The following is a 24,509-nucleotide window of genomic DNA, read 5'->3' on the forward strand; positions in this document are numbered from 1 at the left end:
AAGGGAATCCCAGTTATTTTCTTGATTAGTTTTTGTTCTTTAAGAGTTATCCCAAATAAACGGCGGTCCTGATTGGACTGAAGGTCCAATTAACAAGAATCCAGTGTATTTATGTCACTGGATAATGGAATGGTGGGCTGGTAACCACTGAACTGCAAAACTCAACAGGTTAACCCGGATGGATAGTTGCTGCAAACATATTAACAAGGTGCAGCTGATTTCCTTTGCCTTTCTGTACACTCCATCAAACCTAGTTTTATATGCAAGTTACTTTTGTACTTGCTTTTTGAGTGGCAAGTAAGTAAGTATCTGTTCTAGGGATGACAATGGTATCAACTGTGTCATATTTGAATTCACACAGTACATTATTCAAAAGAACCCAGATATTTCATTAATGCCATGCTTTTCAGCAACTGGCTAATGACTGAAAAGCAAAATATTGCCAGAAACCCATGAAGGAAAATGGAACTTTGTTGATAGACTTTACATACATGGAAGAATGAAGGAAAATTATTGATTGCTGTGCATTATATTGCAATGAATTAGTTCAGTTATCAGGAACAATAACACAGATGTAATGAAATGTTATGGATTTGTAAAATCTTTTTTTGCAGAAAGATTTAGAGAACTGCTGCTGTCTGAAACAAATATGGATGCAGAGATCCTACCCATTCTGCAACAGAGAAATTACCCAAAGTAAGTCTGTGTAAATGTTATTCTTCCTTCTATCACTAAAGATAATCTTGTTTTTAATCATTTTAATATTATGCATGCTTATTAAATAACAGATAAATCTAACCCTTCCCTTATTTCATTTCATCCATGTGCCTATCTAAAAGTCTCTTAATTGCTTCTAATATATCTGCCTCTACCACCGCCCTGGCTGTGCATTCCTGCACTAACAGACTGTAAAAGAACACACCTCTGACATCCCCCTATATTTTCCTCCAATCACCTTAAAATTATACCGTCTTTTATCAGCTATTGCCACCCTGGGAAAAAAGGCATTGGCTATCCACTCTTTCGTTTTACCATCTTGTACCTCTTATATTCTTATACATTTCTATCAAGTCACCTTTTATTGTCCCTCACTCCAAAGAAAAAAAAACAAGTTTGCTGAACTTTTCTGCATACTGTCTAATCCAGGCAGCGTCCTGGTAAATATCCTCTGCACCCTCTCTGAAGTTTTCTGAAACTTCACACGTTTCTGGATTGAACACCAGTTGTCACTTCCGAGCCCAGCTCTGTATCCTGTCAATATCCCATTGTAACTTATGACAACCCTCTACACTATCCACAACACCATCAGTCTTTGTATCATCTGCAAACCTACCAACCCACCCTTCCACTTCCTCATGTATAGAAGTCACAAAGAGCAGGGGCACCAGAACAAATCCCTGTGAAACACCACTAGTTTCTGACCTCCAGGCAGAATACACTCCATCTACTAACAGCCTCTGCTTTCTGTGGGCAAGCCAAATCTAAATCCATGCAGTTAAGTTTCCCTGGATCGCATGCCTTTTGACTTTCTGAATTATCCTGCCATGAGGAGCCTCGTCGAATGCCTTACGAAAATCCAGATACACTGCATCCACAACTCTGCCTTCATCAAATGTTTTGTTACTTCCTCAAATAAGTCAATCAGGCTCATGTGGCATGACCTGTTCCTCACAAACTCATGATTACTATTCCTAGATACTTAAGGAACTGCTACCATTTCCACTAAAGCTAGCCTATCGTAATTGATTATATTCTGGATCTTTTCATGTAATGTTAGTTGGAGTTTCAATCAAGTTAAATAATTATTGTAAAAACAAACTATGTGCATTTCTGTAGTTGGTAGTGAGGTAGTGTTCACGAGTTTAATGCCCATTCAGAAATTGGATGACAGAGGGGAAGAATCTATTCAGGAATCGTTGAGTGTGTTCCTTCAAGATCATTACCTTCTTCCCGATGGTAACAAGGCATGACCTGGGTGATGGGTCGTCCACAAAGGGCATGACAAATAATTTGTATATTCTGAAAAATATCCAGGTTCTTTGGTGGCCTGTACTTCACCCTGTTCAGCACCTTAACTAAATCAGATTGTTTTACATAATGAATAACCTATCTGATATTGCTCTATTATTAACATTAACTGGGTTGAGCAGGGCATGGAAAACATAATAAGTACTTGAACAGAGTTTGATTTCTTGTTGGCCATAGATCAAGTCTGGATCATGTTTTAATTCAATATCTGTGTGATAGAAAACGTTCTTCTTTTATTCTTTCACCTGAAGAATAGGCAGGTAGAGTTTAACATGCACCTGAAAGAACATAATGTTGGCAATGTCATTTACAGGTGCAGGTAGGTTGGGTTTCCAAAACCATTTTTCAGTATGTATCATCATCATCATCATCATCAGGTGCCATGCCCAGTTTGAGCTTTGACTGCCATGGCCCACACACTCCTGTTTCAGGTCAAGTGGATCAATTCATTGGTATTCATTTCCAGTTTTCTGGCTGCTGTCTCCATCATCATTTGTCTTTGCCTTCCTCTTGCTTAATCTTTCCCATAATTACCGTGCATTCTAACTTCTCTTTCCTAATCACATGTCCAATGAAGTTACGTTGCCTTTTCATGATCTCATACATTATTTCTCTTTTTCTGCTTGCTCTGTTCATGACATCCTTGTTAGATTCTCGTTTCCTCCATGATATTCTTTGCATCCTCCTCAAAATCCACATCTCTGCTGCTTTGATTTGTTTCCTCATGTTACTAGATACTGTCCAACATTCTGAGCCATGTAACATAACTGGATAAACGTAACATTTCAGTACTCTGAAGCGGGTTGTCATGCCTAGTTTATTGGTCAGTATACTCTTCATGCTCGTAAAGGTGTCTTTTGCCATCCCTATTCTTCTTTTGATGTCAATATGTATAAGTAATTAATAAATTCTAAGTATGTGTGGTCTGGCCAAAATATTTCTTATTGGTTATTTTCTCCAGATTCCAGCTTCTGTAGTCTCTTGTGTCTCTCGTTTGCTTTAATTCCAGTAAGTTTGTTTCATGCAACACACAACAAAGTTGCTGGTGAACGCAGCAGACCAGGCAGCATCTCTAGGAAGAGGTACAGTCGACATTTCGATCCGAGACCCTTTGTCAGGATTAAATGAAGGAAGAGATAGTAAGAGATTTGAAAGTGGGAGGGGGAGGGGGAGATCCGAAATGATAGGAGAAGACAGGAGGAGGAGGGATGGAGCCAAGAGCTGGACAGCTGATTGGCAAAAGGAATACGAGAGGATCATGGGACAGGAGGCCTAGAGAGAAAGAAAAGGGGGAGGGGGGAAACCCAGAGGTTGGGCAAGGGGTAGTCCCTCTTACTATACCCCTTGCCCATCCTCTTGGGTTTTCCCCCCTCCCCCTTATCACCTCAGTTTGTGATAGGAAGGATATGTAGGTAATTTGTGAAATGGTACAAATATTCTGTCATTTATGCTGAAATTCTGTGTGCTCTCAGAGAATGGACTCAAAATATTCAGTGCCAAGCTGAGAGCTCCTTCTCGACTTCGAATAGACGTGGTTCATGAATTCCCAAAGGTCAGTAGGGACATTGAATTTTTCAAAGATACTTTGACATCTTCCCATCATTTCTTTATCATCTTTTATAGAGTTGTATCTTGGGAGGCTGATGTGGGGTATGTAAATGAAGTGACCTTAGCAAAGGAGTCACCCAAGTGTGTTAAGAGCTCTGTGGTGTCAATGTAGGCTTGTGAGAGGATGCTAACTTTCCTTCCAGTGGATTTGGAGGATTTTACAGAGGCAGCATTGGTGTGTGTTCTCTGCTACATTGACGACTGTATTGGTGCTGTTTCTTGCACCCATAATGAGCTTGTGAATTTCATCAACTTTGCCTCCAACTTCCACCCTGCCCTCAGAGTTACTTGTCGATCTCTAGCACTCTCTTCTCTTTCTCGATCTCTCAGTCTCCATCTCTGGAGACAGACTATCTAGTGATACATTTTGCGAACCTACTGACACTGCTACATTTACTATACTTCTTCTCATCCTGTCATTTGTAAAATTTCTGTCTCTCAGTTCTTCCATCTTTGGCACATCTGTTCTTAGGATGAGGCTCTCCATTCCAGAACATCTAAGATGTCCTCTGTTATAACAGGGATAGATTTCCCTTTGTTCTTACCTACCATCACACGAGCCTCAACATCCACCACATCATTCTCCAAATCTTCTGCCATTTTCAACAGGATCTTGCCAGTGAGCACATCGTTTGCTCCCACCCCATCCTCCATGTATCTCTGCTCTCTACATGACTCCCTTGTCCATCCATTCCCTCCTGACTGATCGCTTTCCTGGCATTTTCCCTGCAAACATGACAAGTGCTATACCTGCCCCTACACCTCCTCCCTCACCAGCAATCAGGGCCCCAGACAGTCCTTCCAGATGAGGCCACACTTCACCTGCAACCACTTCAGTTTGATTTCCTGTTCCCATTCTGACATGTTGGTCCATTGCCTCCGCTACTGCAACAATGAGGCTAACCTCAGGTTGCAGAAGCAACACTTCTTAAATGGTCTGGGTAGCCTCCAACCTGATGGCATTGACATCAATTTCTCCAGCTACCTCTAATTACTCCCCCTTCCTATTTTCTTTCTCTCCACTCCCATTCTAGTTCCCCTCTCACCCCTTCTCCTCCTCACCTCCTTTGGGTTTCCCTCTTCCTTCCTTTTCTTTCATGGTCCACTATCCTGTCTTTCATTAGATTTCATCTTCTTCAGCCCTTTACCTCTTCTATCAATGACCTCTCATTTTCTAATTCCATCCTCACTCCCCCACCCACCTACCCCCTTGCCTGATGTCACAAGATGGTGGCACGCTGGCTCCGTTTAATGGTGAAATTTCTTATCCTGTTTGTCTTTTCTATGACTGAAAACGCTGCTGTTCAGAAGGAACACAAGATCTGCAAGTCTTTGTCACTAGCAAGTGGAACAACAAAGGGGCTGTGCAGGTACTGACAAACACGAGGAGCAGGTCCGTGCTCCGTGCCGCAGTCTTCTGCAGCAGTGTGCTGAAGCGCAGAAGCGTAATAAGCGTGCCAGTATTCAAGTGAGATCTAAAGCAGATCGCTGCAGGCCCATGCTCCCAATGATTCTACTTGCTAATGTCTGATCGCCAGAGAATAAGATGAAGTACCTGCATCTGCTCCTCAACCAGTGGAAGATGAAAGATTCATCCTGACAAAAACATGACTCCAGGACACCTTTCTAGACTTGGCCGACCAGCTAGAAGGCCTAACCTCCCTTCAGGCAGATGGAAATGCTGTGATTTCAGGCAAGAGCCGTGGAGTAGGTTTGTGTGTCTACATTAGTAAGGACAGGTGTGTAAATGCCTCAGTAGTACTGGCCTACTGCTCACTGCAGATAGCATTGTTGAGGGCAAAGTGCAAGCCATTCTATTCACTGAGGGAGTTAACTGCCGTTGTGATTATTGAAGTTTACAGCCTACCGCACCCTCCCTCCCCCCACTCCCATCCTATTGCTGCAGGAGCTCTACAGCGTCATCTGCTGTCTTGAAACCACTCACCCGATGGTGACTTCAATCATGCTAATTTAAGAACAGTCCTGCCAAAGTTCTACCAGCTTGTCAACTTCTCAACCAGAGGAGAGAAGGCCTAGTTATACTAATGTTCGTGGAGCCTAGAAGGCCACCTCCCACCCTCACCTTGGATATTCAGATCACATATCCACTTTGCTAATCCCTGCATACAGACCATTGGTTAAATGAATCAAACCTGTTTACAGGGAAAGCAAGACCTCAGTGCTGCAGAACTGCTTTGAAAGCACGAACTACAGCACATTCATGGAGATGGCTACCTACAATCATCACGTCAACATTGATGAATGTGCAGGATGGCTGACTGGCTACATAGGAAACTGAATTGAGGATGTTACTGTAATTAAACACAACACTGCCAGGGCAAGCCAGAAACCATGGCTGGCCGACTGCAGACGTTGGTGCACTGCTTTGGGATTGAAGCTTTCAGAATAGAGGACAGGATGACTCTTCAGGTGAGGAAGAACCACACTCTCCTGTGCCATCAGGGTGGAAAATCATGAGAACGCACAGCAAATCCACAGGCATCCTTTGACCCCAGGGGCAGATGGCCTATGTGCAGGATATACAAATCTCAACTGATTCGAAGTCCATACTGCACGTCAACAACAATGATGCCTCCGTTCCTGATAGGCTGAGTGCCATTGAATGATATGACATCTAGGAAAGCTCCCTCTCCTCCTGAGGAATGGGCACGCTGTCTGACCGCAGCTCAGATGAGGAGGCTATTAACTAGGGTAAATGCTGCAAAGCTACATGTCTGGGCAGGTGCTGAGGGTGTGCAGCCCAGCTAACAGAGGTCTTAACGGACGTCCTTAATATCATCCTGAAAAAGTCCAATGTCCTGCAAGCCTCAAGGCGGCCACCATTATTCTGGTGCTCAAGAGAGCTACAGTAACTGATCTGAATGATTACCACCCAGTGGCTCTGACTTCAACAATCACGAAGTGCTTCGAACGGCTGGTAGTGGATCGTATAGCATCTCATCTTCCAGCTACATTGGACTCTTTCCAGTTCACTTACCGATCGCACTGGTTCACAGATTGTACCATAGCCTCGAATGCACAGCCAGATTCAACTCTAACCATATCATCAAGTTCGCTGATGATACTACAGTGGTTGGCCTCATCAGCAACAATGATGAGTTTGAATACAGTGAGGAGGTAGAGTGTCTTGTCAAATGGTGCGAGAGCAACAACCTGAGTCTCAATGTTTTCAAGGCAAAAGAGATGACTATGGAAGACACAGGTCGACCACCCTCCATTGCACATCAATGGTTCTGCTGTGGGGAGAGTGAAGAACACAAACTTCCTTCATGTGCACAGAATGTACGGTCTAACCTGGTTCCACAACATCCCCTCACTAATCAAGAAGGCACAGCAACATCTGCACTTCCCGAGGAGACTGAGGTGTACAAGACTCTCTGACTTTCTACAGGAGCACCATTGAAAGTGTCCTGTCTGGCTGCATCATTGTGTGGTGTGGAAGATGCAAGGCATCAGACTGCAAGACCCTGCAGAGGACAGTAAAAATCTTCTTCCCTCATTCAGTACTTAATTACTGTCCATTACAATGCTGGTGTTCAGGGCAGCAATAAGGGCCCTTCATCTCTGGCAGTGTAATCTAGTCAATAGCTTCCTCTCAGTTTTTATTACTGTCTGTCTTGTAAGTCCTAGGTGGAGTCTCAGGAATACCGTTGCACTTAGCTGTTCAGTAGAACGATTCTTCATTGCTGTCTCTGTAATAATTTTATTTTACCAGTTAGGATCGGTAGCTTTGAGCTGAGCCCCCAAACCTGGAGGACTGGTGGACCACTCTTGTGTGGCCTCTACTTTTTTGACCTTTTTGGCGTGGGTGACCCTAGCAAGAACCAAAGCATGAAGCCCTGACTCCAGCCAACATAGCTCTCTATTGAGACACCCAAACCTCCAGAGCATGATAAGGTCAAGGCCCTCATTAAGGTACTTCCCTCATGCCATGAAACTTTTGAAAACCCTGCCACCACCGAGGTCTTGTCACTAGGACAGCAAGCTATTAACTGTTTTCCTGTGCTGCACGCTACATGCATTTTGAATTATATTTATCAACTTATTTATGGTAATATTTTGGTTCATGTGTATGATATGTTTTGTGGGTGCACTGTGGTGCTGAGGGACATTGTTTAATTTGGTTGTATGTGTGAACAGTCAGATGACAATAAAACTATCACCTGCCAGCTTGTACTCGCCCTCCAGCCCCCTCCTTATTTTGGTCCTTATTTTGACTTCTGCTTCCCCTGAACTCCTTTCTGGTTCTAATGAAGGATCTTGGCCTGAAATATCAATTGTTTATTCCCTTCCTTAGATGAAGCCTGATTTGCTGAGTTCCTTCAGCATTTTGTGCTTGTGTTACTAGTGCCTGATGTAAGTAATCCAAAAGGCAGGGATTCCTTTGCCAATAGATATTGATTTGTCCTGCTTTAGTTGGCGCGTGGCTAAGTGGTTAAGGTGTTCGTCTAGTGATTTGAAGGTCGCTAGTTCGAGCCTTGACCTTGAGCAAGGCACTTAACCACACATTGCTCTGCGACGACACTGGTGCCAAGCTTTATGGGTCCTAATGTCCTTCCTTTGGACAACATCAGTGGCATGGAGAGGGGAGATTTGCAGCATGGGCAACTGCTGGTCTTCCATACAACCTTGCCCAGGCCTGCGCCCTGGAAACCTTCCAAGGTGCAAATCCATGGTCTCATGAGACTAATGGATGCCTATATGAAAAAAAATGTCCTGCTTTGAGGTTTTTATTTTCAATGTCCATTTCCTCAGTTGGCTAGAGGAATCAAGGTGATGGTGACCTTTATCTTGAATGCCAACATTGCTATGATTAGAATCTTGAGATGGGGAAAGCAGTTCACAGTTTCCAGGGCCTGCATGTGAACCTTTATTGTGGATTAGCAGTGGAGTATAAGGCTTTTGTGAACAAACTGACAGTGGCTTCGAATTTGGCTTTTGAATATATGTGGTTTCACATGCTGAATATGTATAACAATGACTAAAGTTGAGATAATCTTGTTGCTTTGTTGAAGGTGATTTTACAGGTGGCTGAGCAGCTTACCATTAGTCACATTGATCAGTAACGCTGCACTGCAAACATTGGTGAGATGCAGCATTGCAGCAGTAAAGGTTGAAAATATTGATAAAGCTATGATGCCCCCTTGAATGATCTCAGTCTGCACTGGGATAAGTCTTTTGAGGAATCTTTAATTATAGCCATGGCTTACATACTGTTGTGAAGCAAATGAAAGATGGAGATAATTGCTGTGGGCATTCAAATTTTAGGAGGGTGCTTTACAGTCCCTCACTCATCAAAATGGAAGATTTAAGTGAGATAGGAAAGGGTTTATTGTGGTGGTTGATGCTGCTTGCTGCATTTATCTTGAATTTGTTACATCGTGAATTTCCTATCTACAGTGCCTCTAGGTGGAAGGAATCCACACTAAATTATGTGTAGTAGCTATTTGGCCAGTGGGAGCAAGTGGTGAATGACTTTCCCTGTGACAGACAGCAGAGATTTACAAAACTGAATTTTGAAGTTACTCATGGTTACAGCATATCTGAGATCCTTTAGTATATTGTGCTTTCCCAGAAGTCGAGGATGTGCTTGTGGGATTCATGGCTGAAGATGTTCTCCCTCAAGTTTTAGGACTAGTTTTAGGTATACCAGGTACTCAAGAGAGCTTGTTTATTCAATTGAGATGTAGTCCATTCACGATGTTTCTGCTGATGCATGATGGCATATTACCAATATAAATGCATACTCCCCAACATTGAAAGCTGCATATGAGAACAAAGTGGACTTTGGAGTTGGGTCTGTATCCCAGAGGGAGACAATCTGATTCCCCCAAGGAAATTTCAATGCAAAAGTGGGATAAGACACAGTTCTCTAGCCAGATGTGATCAGCAAGGAGGGAGAATGGAAGATTAAGAGTCGTTCTGGTAATAATCAGACACATCAGTAACACATACAAAATGCTGGAGGAACTCAGCAGGTAAGACAGCTTCTATGGAAATGCATAAACAGTCAATAAGACCTGAAAAGGAAGGAGGAAGAAGACAGAATAAGAAAGTGCCGGGAGGAGGAGGAGTGCGAGCTAGAATATGATAGGTGAAGCCGGGTAGGTGGAGGAAGGGGATGATGTTAAAAAGCTGGGAGGTGATAAGTGCAAAAAAGGCTGGAGAAGAAGAAGTCTTAGAGGAGAGGAGAGTGGACTGTGGGAGAAAGGGAAGGAGGAGGGACACCGGGGGAGGCAAAAGGCAGGTGTGAAGAAGAAATGAGATAAGAGGGGAGCCAGAGTGTGGAATTGAAGAAGAGGGAAGGGGGAGAGGTAAGTAACAGGAAGAGAAATCAATGATCCTGCAATTGGAGGCTACCCAGATGGAGTAGCCTTTAATCCTGAGAGTGGCCTCATCATAGCAGTAGAGGGAGCCTTGGACCAACATGTTGGAATGGGAATGGAGATTGGAGTTAAAATGATGGTCTACCGGGAAATCCTGCTTTTTGTGGATAGAGCTTTAAAGTTGGGTGTCACCAATGTAGAGGAGACCATACTGGGAGCACTGAATACAATAGATAACTCAGCAGATTTGCAGGGGAATTGTTGGCTCACATGGAAGGGCTGTTTGGGCTGAAAATGGAGGTGAGAGAGGAAGAGAATGGGTAGAAGTAGTGATGCTTGGTTCACTCCCTTCCCACCTACATCCGCAATATTTCACATGCGCTCAATCTCCTCAATAAATATAAATTCCCTGACCATGGATGTCTAGTTCCTAAACACTCTTGTGCCCCATTTAAGAAAGCCTTATAGCTCTCTGCTTCTTTCTCAACACCAGATCCGACCATTTCCTCTTCACCACCATTCTCTTCTGTCTTGCAGAACTGGTCCTCACACTCAACAATTTCTCCTTTGGCTCCTTCCACTTTCTCCAAACCCAAGGAGTAGCTATGGGCACGCACTTGGGCCCCAGCTATGCCTGCCTTTTCATTGGCTATGTGGAACAGTCTTTTTTCCAAGCTTTCACTGGCAATGCTCCCCAATTCTTCCTGCGCTACATTGATGACTACATTGGTGCTGCTTCATGCAGCCATGCTGAGCTCATCACTTTCATCAGATTTGTTTCCAACTTCCTCCCTGCCTTTACATTCACTTGGTCCATTTCTGATACCTTTCTCCTCTTTCTCGATCTCTCTGTCTCCATCTCTGGGGACAAACTATCTATCAATACTTTTTTATAAACCCATCGTGATTATACCTCTTCCCTCCCTGTCTTCTGTAAAAAAAAAATGCCATTCCCTTTTCTCAATTCCTTCGTCTCTGCTGCATGTGTCCCCAGAATGAAGCTTTTATTTCCAGAGCATCAGAGATGTCCTCCTCCTCCAAAGAACAAGGTTTCCCTTCCTCCAACACTGATGCTGCCCTCACTTGCATCTCCACCATTTGCTGGACATCCGCCCTCACCCTATCTTCCCACCACCTTAACAGGGACAGAGTTCCTACCATCCCATGAGCCCCTTCTTTCAGCATATCATTCTCTGCAACTTCAATGGGATCCTATCAACAAAAGACATTATCTCGCCCCCCCCCATACTTTCTGCTTACTGCAGGGATCGCTCCATTCACTTGTCCGTTTGTCTTTTCCCATTAATCTCCCTCTTATCCCTGCAAGTAGAAGAAATGCTACACCTGACAAATCACCTCTTGCCTCATTTCCATTCAGGCCCCAAATAATCCTTCTAGGTGAGGCAACTCTTCACCTGTGAATGTGTTGGGGTGCTCTTGATGCAGTCTCCTATACATTGGTGAGACCTGACGTAGATTGGGGCCTGCTTTGTCGAGCACCTTCTTTCCTTCTGCAAAAGCAGAATATCCTGGTAGCCAGCTATTTTAATTTCAATCCCCATTCATATTCTGACATGTCGATCCATAGCCTCCTCTACTGCCACGATGAGGCCACTCTCAGGTTGGAAGGCTAACACTTCTTATGCTGTCTGGGTAGCCTCCAACCTGATGCCATGATCAGTGATTTCTCTAACTTCTGGTAATTTTTCCCCATTCCCCAATCCAGCTCTCCTCTTACCTCTTCTTCTCACCTGCATATCACCTCCTGGTGCTTTTCCCCACCTTCCCTTTCTCCCATGATCCACTCTCCTCTATCAGATTCCTTCTTCTCTTGCCCTTTACCTTTTACACCTATCACATCCCAGCTTCTTTCTTCATCCCCCTCCCCCACCTCTTGTCTCCAACTATTGCTTTCCCCTCCCCCTACCTTCATGTACTGCCTTTCTCCCCCTTCTTTTCCAATCCTGATGAAGGGTTTTGGCCCGCAACACCGACTGTTTATTCATTTCCATACATACTGCCTGATCTGCTGAGTACATCCAGAACTTTGTCTCTGTTATTTCTAATCTGGTCTGTTAGTTGCATTAGTTGGCCTCAATGCACTGACATTAACAGAAATATTTCTGCAGGAAACCCAACATGAGAACGCTTAATTGACTTTACAAAGATATCTCTTCTTAGACATTGCCTTACGGTTAACCTATGGCCTGGGGTTCACCATATTAGCATTTGTGAAACAGTATGGTTTTTCTACCAAAAACAACTAGGAGTGCTTTGATGAGCCTGTTGAGGAAATATAGGAATAATTAACTGCAAACACATGTTTCTGGATTGAAAGTTCTTGCCACAAGAGAAAAAATAAACAATGCCATATGTAGCGACAAAGGTTTAGCCAAGGTAATAGATGGAGAGTAAATTGCACAGCAGACTCAGTGACTGTCTGACAGCACTGACATGCATGGATTCCTCAGCATAGTATCCAAACCCCATTCTACTGAAAGCCAAAAGAAATGAGTGTATCACGTACAGAACTCTAGTCACAGTTCGATGAACTCCAAGTTGTGCCTCTATGTTTGACATAAGTGCCCTTGATTTCATCCCAAGGTCAACGAACTGTGCATTTTGTGTGAGTCATAATTGCTTGAAGAACTTTTTGGTAGGAATAGTTAAACAGAATCAATGACTTTTGTTATATTTCATGTGTAAAAGTTTCAACAAGCTCTTCAGAGAAATGATGTTTTCTTTGACTGAGAAATCTAGGATCAGAGTGTACTGCTTCAGAATAAGTGGTGGGTCATTTATCACAAAATAAATTCAATCGGGTAGTGAACCTTTGGAATTCTCTACTGCCTGTGGCTATGGAGGTTCAGTCATTGTATTCATTCAAAACATAAGGTTGGTAGATTTCTGGACATTAAGGGTCACGAGGATAGTGATCAAAATGGCAGTGAGGTAGAAAATAAGCTAAGACCCCCAAAAATAGCCACCTCATCAGTGTACTCTCAGTCATGTGCAATGTGATAGATGATATTGTCAATAGTGATATCTTTGGCATTTACTCAACAAGTGTAAAAGACTTCAGAGGTTGAGAATCTGGAAAAACTGTAACTGTTGAACAAGTGAATAGTGAAACTGAATGAACACTTAAGACTCTGCAACACGTGGGATAAATTAGAACTAATATAATTTTTGGAATGCAAGGTTAATGGGAAGAGAGGGAAGGATGTAGTGGAAAGGGTGTAATGCAAGGGAGATTAAATCACAACATGGATAATGAAACAAGAAATTGACCTTGATCCAGAGGTGATGCAAGTGGGGATGGCAGAGTTGTTAATGGAAGGTTGTATTCTGAATGTGTAGTATTACTCACTGAGTTTGCAATTAGCCTTATTAGAACAGTGAAGGAGGTTGAGAATAGAGAAGTCAATGTGAGAATGATGCAGATAATTAAAGTGACTGTGACTGAAAGCTGAGGGTCACACCAATGTATTAAAAAAGGTAATTTGCAAAGCGGTAGTCCACTCTGGGTTTAATGTCCACAGACAGTTTCTAAGATGGAATGTATTCCTCCCTTAGAGTTTTGTGTTGTATGGAGGATTTGAGATAAAAATTGTGCCATCTGCAGAAATTTGCTGATGACTCAGCAATAGCTGGGTGTATCAAGGAAGGACGGGAGGATGAATAGAGGGCTGTGGTGGCGGACTTCATCAAATGGTGCAAGCTGACTCACATTAGTAAGGCTAAAGAGATGGTGATGGACGTTAGGAAGTCTAAGCCTGCTTTGCTCCCTGTTCACTATTGACGGTGAGGACGTGAATGTGGTGAGGACCTATTAGTACCTGGGGGTACACCTGGATGACAGACTTGAGTGGAGCACCAACACAGAGGCTGTGTACAAGAAGGGCCAGAGTCGCCTCAACTTTCTGAGGAGACTGAGTTCCTTTGGAGTACACAGGCCTCTCCTTCACGTGTTCTACCAGCCTGTAGTCACCAGTACAATCTTCCATGCAGTGGTGTGCTGGGGTAATGGCATCAATACGGGAGATGCCAACAGGATCAATAAACTGATTAGAAAGGCTGACTCTGTTATAGGAGTCAAACTGGACACACTGGAGGCTGTGGTAAAACAAAGGAAGGATCCTACGGAAGATCCTGGCAATTCGGGACAATGTTTCTCACCCTCTGCATGCCACCTTGGCTGGACAGAGGAGCACTTTTAGTAATAGACTAAGACAACTGCACTGCTCCAAAGACCCACTATATGAGGTCATTCTACCCTCGGCCATTAGGATCCATAATGAGTCAACCTATAGTTGGGAAAGTGATGACCCCCCCCCCCACCCCCCTGTTAGACTCTTTGTAGTAATTTATTTTTTATTCTTTCTACTTCTGTTCTAATACTTGTATCTGTGCTCTTGTAATGCTACTGTGACACTGTAATTTCCTTTGGGTCTGTAAAGTATCTATTTATCCATCTTATTGTGCTTGGTCTCCCATATTTAATCTGTCATATTGGTATAATGGGAAAGTGAGGCTGAAAGTCCATTGAAGAAATAGTTTGAGAGCTTCTGCCAAGATCCTGAGAAATGGGTATTAATCAGCACAGATATGGAGACTTTGGTTTTGAGATGGTTACCAAGGCCTCTGTTTTAAAGTGGCAGCATCTGTTAAAAAATACGTTGCTGCTACCAGTCTGACTTAGGTGAGTTTATTGAGTGTTTTTTCCCACCAGCATCAGAGTAATTGACTTAAGGAAAATAGTTTCCCTTTGAATGCTAATTAGCCTGTATGCCATTATCATGATGTAATGTACTTACTCTGCAAATTAAAATGAGTGCACTAGGAACTCTCCAGGTTTACCTACAATATTTCTTGCATCATTATTCATATGGTTGAAAGTGGAAAGTGACTGTTGTGGGTCAGAGTTCCCTTGGCACCAACATTCAGAATGCAAAGTACATCAGTTTAGACAACACACATCAAAGCTGCTGGTGAACGCAGCAGGCCAGGCATCATCTCTAGGAAGAGGTACAGTCGACGTTTCGGGCCGAGACCCTTCGTCAGGACTAACTGAAGGAAGAGCTAGTAAGAGATTTTGGAGTTTAGAGGTCATTTCACATTAAATTTGGTCTTGATACCTCTGTTGTTAAAAGGACATGAATTTATTGGTGTGAAGAAATAAAATCACACTGAAAACAGAAGAGATATAAACAATATGTCTCAGACTTCGTTAAAACACGTGCAAATAAAGGAAATATTAAAGGAAAATTAAACTAAAATATAACTGCACACTTTTTCTGAATCTATGAGAAGGGGGCCAGCTTATCATCTCTGAAATGAAACCAGGAGAAATCTCCCCAGTGTCTTTTCCTTTGAAATTGGAGACAGACAGTACATTAAGCCCATCAATCATAGGAGCAGAAATAGGGTATTCGGCCTATCGAAACTACTCCACCATTCTATCATGGCTGATTTATTATTCCTCTCGAATCCATTCTTCAGCTTTTTCCCTGTAATCTTTGACCGCCCCCCCGCCAGTTAATCAAGAACCTATCAACCTCTGCCTTAAATATAGCCAATGTCTTGGCCTCTGCAGCTGTATGTGGCATGTACAGGTTCACCACCCTCCAGCTATAGAAATTCCTTCTTACATCTGTTCTAAAGGGACACCTTTGTACTTTGAGGCTATGCTCTGTCCTAGACTCCCCACTATAGGAAACATCCACTCTGTCTCAGCCTTTCAATATTGAATAGGGTTCAATGAGATCCCCTTCATTCTTCTAAATTCCAGTGAGTGCAGGACCAGAGCCATCAAATGCACCTTGTATGTGAGCCCTTTCATTCCCAGGATAATTCTCAAGAACCTCTTCTGGACCCTCTCCAAAGCCAGCACATATTTTCTTAGCTAAGGGGCCTAGAACTGCTCATAATGCTCCAAGTGTGTTCTGGCTAATGTCATATCAAGCCTCAGCATTGCATTCTTGTTTTTATATTCTAGTCCTCTCAAAATGAATGCTAACATTGCATTTGCCTTCCTTATCACTGACTCAACCTACAAGTTAACCTTTAGGGAATCCTGCACAAGGTCTCCCAAGTCCCTTTGCACCTCTGATTTCTGAATTTACTCCCTATTTAGGAATTGTCTTTATTCCTAACTGCATGACCATACACTTCCCTACGCTGTATTCCATCTGCCAGTTTTTTGCCCAGTCTCCTAATCTATCTAAATCCTTACATAACACTACCTGCCACTCCAGTTATCTTTGTGTCATCTGCAAATCTGGCTACAAACCATCAGTTCTGCCATCCAAATCGTCGACATATAACATGAAAAGAAGCAGTCCCAACACGGACCCCTGTGGAACATCAGCTAGTCACCGTCATCCAACCAGAAAAGGCTCCGTTTATTCCCACTCTATGCCTCCTGTTAGTCAGCCAATCTTCTATCTATGTTAGTAACTTTTCCGAATTGGCTCTTATCTTGTCCAGCACCTTGTCATAGGCCTTCAAGAATCTCGGTAAACAACATTTACTGCCTCTCCTTTGTCTGGGCTGCCAGTTATTTCCTCTCAAGGAAACCATGCTGACTTTGGCCTATTTTATCATGTGCCTCCAAGTACCCCGAAACCTCATCCTTAATAATGGACTCCCAACAGCTTGCCAACCACTGAAGTAGTTCTGGCCTATAATTTTGCCTCCCTCTTTTCTTAAAGGGTCGAACGCCATTTGCAATTTTCTAGCTATCTAGAACCATTCCAGAATCTAGTGATTAATACCTCCACAATCGCTTCAGCTACCTTTTTCAGAAACCTGGGGTGTATTCCATCTGGTCTAGTTAACTTATCTACCAGCGGATCTTTCAGCTTCCCAAGCACCTTGCCCTTAGTAATAGCAATTATACTCACTTCTGCCCTCAACACTCAAATTTCTATCTGGCATACAGCTGATGTCTTCCACAGTGTAGACCAATGGAAAATTCTTATTAAGTTTACCTGCCATTTCTTTGTCCCCATTACAGGTGTCCCCTGCTTTTCGAACATCCGCTTTACGAAACCTCACTGTTACGAAAGACCTACATTAGTTACCTGTATTCGCTAACAGAAGGTGTTTTCACTGTTACGATAAAAGGCAGCGCATGATAAAAGTAGCGCGTGAAAAAAGCAGCGCACGCCCCGAGCAGCCAGTCTCCCCGGATTCAGAGCTGCATTCTCGCCAGCATTGCTTAAACACGTGCCTGTGAGCAGCCATTTGCAAGATAAGTTCTAAGGTATTGGAAAAGCCTAAAAGAGCTCGTAAGGGTGTTACACTTAGCGTAAAACTAGGCATAATTAAGCGTTTCGATCATGGTGAACAAAATAAGGACAAAGTGAGTTTGGCTTGTGGAAGTTGACGAAGATGATGTTGAAGAGGTTTTGGTATCCCATGACCAAGAACTGATAGATGAAGAGCTGATGCAATTGGAAGAGGAAAGGATAACAATCGAAACCGAATGCAGTAGCGAACGGACCGAAAGTGAAGTCGTCCAGGAACTGAACGTGAAGCGACTGTGTGAGATTTTTGCTGCAATGATAAAGTACGACTTTAATTTTGAAAGGGTATGTAGATTTAGGGCATATTTGCAGGATGGTTTGAGTGCTTACAAAGAAGTGTATGATAGAAAAATGCGCGAGGCTAGCAGTCAAGCAAGCCTTCCACATCAGCCACAGCAGACGACGAACCTTGACCTTTGACGTCGAGGCAGGCAGACATAGGAGAAGATGACCTGCCTGCCCTGATCAACGATGAGATGACACCCCAGTGTCCCACTACCCCAACCCCGAGCCGCAGACAGATACTGATTTGCGGAGAATGCAGTGGTAGCCGGGACGCACCCAGCACATCTTTAAAAAAGCCAAAGTAAACAAGCTAATTAATTAGGTGCCGCCCGGCATGTAAATGTCGGCCCAGATCAGAGCCGATTGCTTCGCCTCTGATCTGGGCCGACATTTACATGCCAGGTGGCACCTAATTAATTAGCTTGCTTACTTCGGCTTTTTTCTTAAAGGTGTGCTGGGTGTGTCCCGGCTACTGCCGCATTCTTCGCGGATCGATATCAGTCCACGGCCTGGAAGTTGGGGGCTACTGCACCACCCCAACCTCCGATGACTCAGCCTAACACACCATCATCAGTGTGCTCAATGTCTTCCCAATTCCCGTAAGTGATACCACACTGTACATACATTATTTCTACTTTATATAGGCTGTGTATTTTTAGGTGTTATTTGGTATGATTTGGCAGCTTCATAGCTTAAAGGTTACTGGAGAGCGCTTGTGCCGTGTTTCTGCCAAGAGCGCTTGCGTTAGATTTTCGCTACGGAGAACAGTGCGGCCGTGATTGTAGAGAAGTATTTCTACTTCATATAGGCTGTGTATTCATCATATCATTCCTGCTTTTACTATATGTTACTGTTATTTCAGGTTTTACGTGTTATTTGGCATGATTTGGTAGGTCATTTTTGGGTCTGCGAATGCTCACAAATTTTTCCCATATAAATAACTGGTAATTGCTTCTTCGTTTTACAACCTTCTGGCTTACAAACCATTTCATAGGAACACCCTACCTTCGGTTGGCAGGGGAAACCTATACTATGTCTCCCTCTTCCTTCAGTTAGTCCTGACGAAGGGTCTCGGCCTGAAACGTCGACTGCGCCTCTTCCTATAGATGCTGCTTGGCCTGCTGCGTTCACCAGCAACTTTGATGTATGTTGCTATGTCTCTAGTGTTATTTCCAGTGGTTCAAAATGCACTGTCACCTCTCTCACTCATGATAAGATCGGGAAAAAAACTTTTGGTATCTTCTTTTATATTATTGTCTAGCTCACTTTCATATTTCATCTTTTCTCTCCTTATTTCTCACTTAGTTGTCTTCTATTTGTTTTTTAAAGCTTCCCAATCCTCTAGCTCTATTAAAGAGGAAAAACCAGTCTTTGTTGTGTCCTTGGACAGTAACAGCATTTCCTGATGTTCTCTCTCATGCCTCAGGGTTCTAGTAAAATTCAAGTGTTCTAAAACAGACATTGCTTCCATTATATATGTTACTGAGGGGCTGAAATATATACACATTCACCTATTTGGAAAGTAGTGCAATGTTGTTCATTTCTTTGGTTGTTTCTTCAGCAATGGATGTTCACTGGACATTTTTAGCACCGTGGGCTGGAAATAGTAACCATTCTGAAAAGGTCTCTTAAAACAATGTTGTGTGAGTGACCAAGCTGGTTTTGGTAAATGTCACCGGCAGTGGAATATTTATTCAGAAAGAGACTACTAGCTCTTAAACACAAAACTCTAACCTACTGACTCTCACAGCAGTCTCGACAATACCTCTTCTCTGTTACTGAGTAAAATGCCATTCCTTTTTCTCAGTTCTTTTGTCTCTGCCACATCTGCTCCCAGGATGAGGCTTTTCTTTCCAGAACATCAGAGATGTCCTCCTTCTTCAAGGAACAGGATTTACCTTCCTCTATCTTTGATGCTGCCTTCACTCACATCTTCTCCATTTCCTGAATATTCATGCTCACCCCATTCAGAGATAGAGGTCCTCTTGTCCTTACATCCTTTGAGCCTTTGAATCCAGCACATCATTCTCTATAACTTCTGCATCTTCAATAGGATCCTCCCACCAAATACCACCCCTCCACTCTCTGCTTTCTACAGAGATCACTCTCTCCATGATTCCCTAGTCCATATGTCCCACCCCACTAATCTCGTCCCAGCTACTGGAAGGAGTACTACACTTACCCATTTACCTCCTCCCTCATGTCCATTCAAGGCCGTAAACAGTCCTTCCAGGTGAGGCAACATGTCACCTGCAAGTCTCTCTGTGTTATCTACTGTACCTGTGCTCCTGACATGGCTTTATCTACATTGGTGAGGCCTGACATAGATTGGGGCACTACTTTGTCGAGCACCTTCTCTCCTTTCGCAACAAGCAGGATTTCCCAGTGGCCACCAGTTTGACATGTCCTTGGCCTCCTCTTCTTCTATGATGAGGCCACTCTTGGTGGAGAAGCAACTCCTCATATTCCACCTGGGTAGCTTCTAACCTAATGGCATCAATATTGATTTCTCCTTTTGGTATTTTTTTTCTTTTCCCCTTGCTTCCCTCTTCAATTCCCTACTCTGCCCTTTAACCTCTTCTCATCACCTGCATATCACCTCCCTCTGTTATCCCTCTTCCTTTCCTTTCTGCCATGGTCCACTCTCCTCTCCTATTGGATTCCTTCTCACCTAACTGTTCACATCATTTCCCCACCCATCTCCCTTTCCCCTCACCTGGCTTCACCTATCACCTTTGCCTTTTTCACCTATCACCTGCTTCTTACTTCATCCTCACCTAACTTCACCTATCACCTTTGCCTTTTCCGCCTATCACCTGCTTCTTACTTCACTTCTCACTCCCCCACCTACCTGGCTTCATCTATCGTCTACTAGATTGTCCTCTTTCCCCTCCCTCACCTTCTTATTCTGGCATCTTCCCCTTGAAGGTTCTTGACCCAAAATGTTGATAATTTATTCCTTTACATAGATGCTGCCTGACCTGCGGAGTTTTTCCCAGCTTTTATGCCAGCTCCCAATAGAATAACCCAAGCAACATCATTCCATATTTCTTATTTTGTTACCCTATGACTTATTTCTCCTGAAAGGCTCATCATCTTTCCTTCAATTGTTTTGCCACGTAACTTCGCTAAAGGGTTATTTACAGTTGTCATAACTCGTGCTTTTGCATGTTTAAATGCTCAAAAAGGGACTCCCACTCCTCCCGCCCCCATTGTGCACTGGAACTAGAAAGAAAGTACTCAGCTGCATTTAGAAAATTATCCGACAAGGGAAAACATGACTTTGCTGTGCAAATCTTTACTCTTCCTGTGTCCTCTTTCTAGAGAACAATATTGTTTAAGTGTTGTCTACGCTCTTAAAGCTTATATTTAGCACAAATGGAACAAAAAGCATTGTCGTATCCCCATTCGTAATAAAATTCTAAAACATTGCACTATGCAAAGGAATTTCTGGAGCAGTTTAAAAAAATATATAAATGCTCTAACACTCCACTTTCATGCCATCCCATCTTCCCTGAAAATACTAACTCTTCCCCTCTCCTCACTGAAAATACTAACTCTTCCCCTCTCCTCAGACACTACCAGCCCACTGATCCCAGCCGTCATCTATGTCGGGTCTTCGCTATTCCCTCTGACCTTCCCCTGTCTGAGGCAGAATGTTCCGTCCTCAGTAAGGGCCTTACCTTTGTCCCTGTGCACCCACACCTCAGTAAGTTCCGCACCTGCCACGACGCCGAGCTCTTTGTCTGTCGCCTCCAACTCCATGCTTTCTTCTTTGGCAAGGAACTCTCCACCACAGATCGATGACCCCTTCTCCCAACTTCAACCCTCCTCCTCTTCCTGGACACCCCTCTGGTCTTCTGCCTGCTCTGGGTCTTTTCATTGCTAACTGCTAACAAGACATCAACCATCTTGACTTTACCACTCCCCTCTCCAATTCTAACCTCACTCCTTCCAAATACACTTCTCTTCACTCTCTCTGCACTAATCCTAACCTCATCATCAAACCCACAGATAAGAGGGGTACTGTAGTTGCCTGGCGGACTGACCTCTACCTTGCTGAGGCCTCAGACATCTCCTCTTACTTACCCCCTGAACAGGACCCCACTAAGGAGCACCAGGCCATTGTCACCCACACAATCACTGACCTTATTTACTCTGAGGGTCTCTCATCCATTGGCAGCAACCTCATAGTGAGATGTCCTCCTTCAAAGAAAGGGGCTTTCCTTCCTCCACCATGAATGATGCTCTTACCCACATCTTTTCTATTTCATGCACGTCTGCTCTCACTCTATCCTCCCACCATCCCACCAAGAGTAGGATTCCTCCTGTCCTCACATACCACCCAGTGGCCTCTGCGTCCAGCACATAATTTTTTGTAACTTCCACCATCTCCAGCGGGATCCCACCACCACTTTCTGCAGGGGTCACTTCCTATGTGACTCTCTTGTTCATTCATCCCTCCCCACTGATCTCCCTCCTGGTACTTATCCATGCAAGAAGAACAAGTGCCATACTGGCCCCTACACCTTCTCCTTCACTGTTATTCAGGGCGCCAAACAGTTCTTCCAGGTGAGGCGACGTTTCACCTGTGAGACAGTTGGGGTCATCTGCTGTATCTGATCCTCGTGGTGTAGATTGGGCGACCACTTTGCTGAGCACCTTTGCTCTGTCCACCAGAAAAAGCCTGATATCCAGGTGGCCACCCACCTCAATTCTACTTCCCATTCCCATTCTGCCACATTAGTCCAGCGCCGCCTCTGCTGCTGCGATGAGGTAACACTCAAGATTGAGTAACAACACCTTTTGTTTCATCTGGGTGGCCTCCAACCTGATGGCATGAACACTGACTTTTGGAACTTCCAGTAATTGCCCCCCTCCTCTCTGTCACCATTCTCCCTTCTTGTTTCCCTCTCTCAGCTTCTTCTCCTTTTACCTGCCCATCAGTTCCCTCACATGCTCCTCCCCCTTCCCTTTCTTCCATGGTCTTCTGTCTTCTCCTATCAGATTCCCCTTCTTTGGCCTTTATCGCTTTCATCAATCAACTGCTCAGTTCTTAGTTCACCCCTCCCCCCTCCCAGTTTCACCTATCACGTACCACCTTGAACATCTTCATCCCCTCCCTCCACCTTCTTGCTCTAACTTCTCATTTTTTTTTCCCCATTCCTCATGAAGGGTCCTGGTCTGCAATGTCGACAGTTTACTCTTTACCACAGATGCTGCCGAATTTTGTGTGCGTTGCTTGTATTATCAGCCTCTGCATATTTTCTCGTCCATGGGGCGACCTATTTGTACATGACATTTTTTCACAAACAGCTGTGCTACATGAACTGATGTAAACACTGTAATTGATTTTCTGTCCTATCCAACAGCTAAGTAAGGGTAAATAAGTCAGTCACAGTGAAAAATAGTGAGCATGTCAGTTTTACTCAAACATTTTCTCTCACCATCCACTTACCTCTGTGAGGAGCATAATTCTCCAGGCAATCAGCTCAGTTGGTGATGTGGAGTCTGGCAAGCTATCCAGTCATCCTTAGTTCACAAAAAATGTGCAAGTGTAAATGCTAATTCAAAACCATTTTTGGATTAGAATAGTTTTTGCTTTAAGCTCCCAGCATGATAAGCTATCATTGGCTGAAAAGTGGCAGAAAACTAATTTATGATCAGGTTACTGAACAATCATCAGTTCAAATTTGACATAACACGTTTTCCATATAAAGTAAGCTGCTATCATAGTCTTATTGTTTTATAGTACTTTTTTACTTTTTGAGATTGACCTGGACAAATTAATGGTGAAGTTGAACTTTTCTGATGCAGTCTCCACTGGTAAATGGTTCATGTTCATTTAGTAGCATACCAACTTATGAATTTAAAACATTAGTTGATAGAAATTATGACAGCAAAGTTCAAAGTAAATTTACTATCAAAGTACATGTTTGTCATGTCATAAAGCCTGAGATTAATTTTCTTGTCAGCATACTCAATAGGTCCATAATAGAATTATAATCATAATAAAATCAATGAAAGACCGCACCGACTTGGGCATTCAACCAGTGTGCAAAAGACAAAAAACAGTGCCAATAGAAAAAAAAAGACATAATAATAATTAAATATGCAATAAATATTGATAACATGAGTTGAAGAGTCTTTGAAAGTGAGTCCATAGTTTGTGGGATGAGGGAAGTTGAGTGAAGTTCTCCCTGCTGGTTCAAGACCCTGATGGCTGAGGGGTAATAACTGTTCCTGAACCTGGCAGTGTGAGTCCTGAGGCTTCTGTACCTTCTTTTTGATGGCAGCAGTGAGAAGAGAGCATGATCTGGGGTGTTGAAGTCCCTGATGATGGATGCTAATTTCCTGTAACAGTAGTTCATGTACTCGGTGAGGAAGGCTTTCCCTGTGATGGACTGGACCATTTCCACTACTTTTTGTCGGATTTTCCATTCAAGGGCACTGGTCTTTCCATACCAGGCTGTGATGCAGCCAGTGAACATACTCTCCACCACACAGCTACAGAAGTTTGCCAAAGTTTTAGATGTCATGCTGAATCTTCACAAGCTCATTAGGAGGTAGAGGAACTGCTGTGCTTTCTTCATAATTGCACTTACATACTGGAACCAAGAAATGATAACACTGAGGAATTTAAAGTTGCTGACCCCTTGAAGAAATCAACATGGATTAAATAAGCAACACGCACAAAATGCTGGAGGAACTTAGCAGGCCAGGCAGCATCAGTGAAAAAGAGTAAGCAGTCAATGTTTTGGGCTGAGACCCTTCACCTGGACTGGAGAGGAATGGAGAAGAAGTCAGACCAAGAGGGTGGGAGAAGGGGAGGAAGAAGTACAAAGTGGCAGGTGATAAGTGAAACCCGTGGAGGGGATGAAGCAAAGAGCTGGGAGGCTGATTGGTGAAAGAGATAAAGGGCTGGAGAAGG

The 24,509-nt window shown here is 43.5% G+C and overlaps 1 protein-coding gene across 3 annotated transcripts in view; it reads left to right on the forward strand.

Annotated features, from left to right (window-relative positions):
• LOC134349003 (NADPH oxidase 4) overlaps window positions 1–24,509 on the forward strand; it is a 149,394-nt gene that overhangs the window by 100,656 nt on the left and 24,229 nt on the right. For all 3 annotated transcript variants that reach the window (XM_063052837.1, XM_063052838.1, XM_063052839.1), the window contains one exon: window positions 615–696. In XM_063052837.1, coding sequence (XP_062908907.1) covers window positions 615–696 — 82 coding nt within the window. The remainder of the gene's footprint in view (window positions 1–614; window positions 697–24,509) is intronic.

This window comes from Mobula hypostoma, chromosome 7 (assembly GCF_963921235.1).
Source record: "Mobula hypostoma chromosome 7, sMobHyp1.1, whole genome shotgun sequence".
NCBI lineage: Eukaryota > Metazoa > Chordata > Chondrichthyes > Myliobatiformes > Myliobatidae > Mobula > Mobula hypostoma.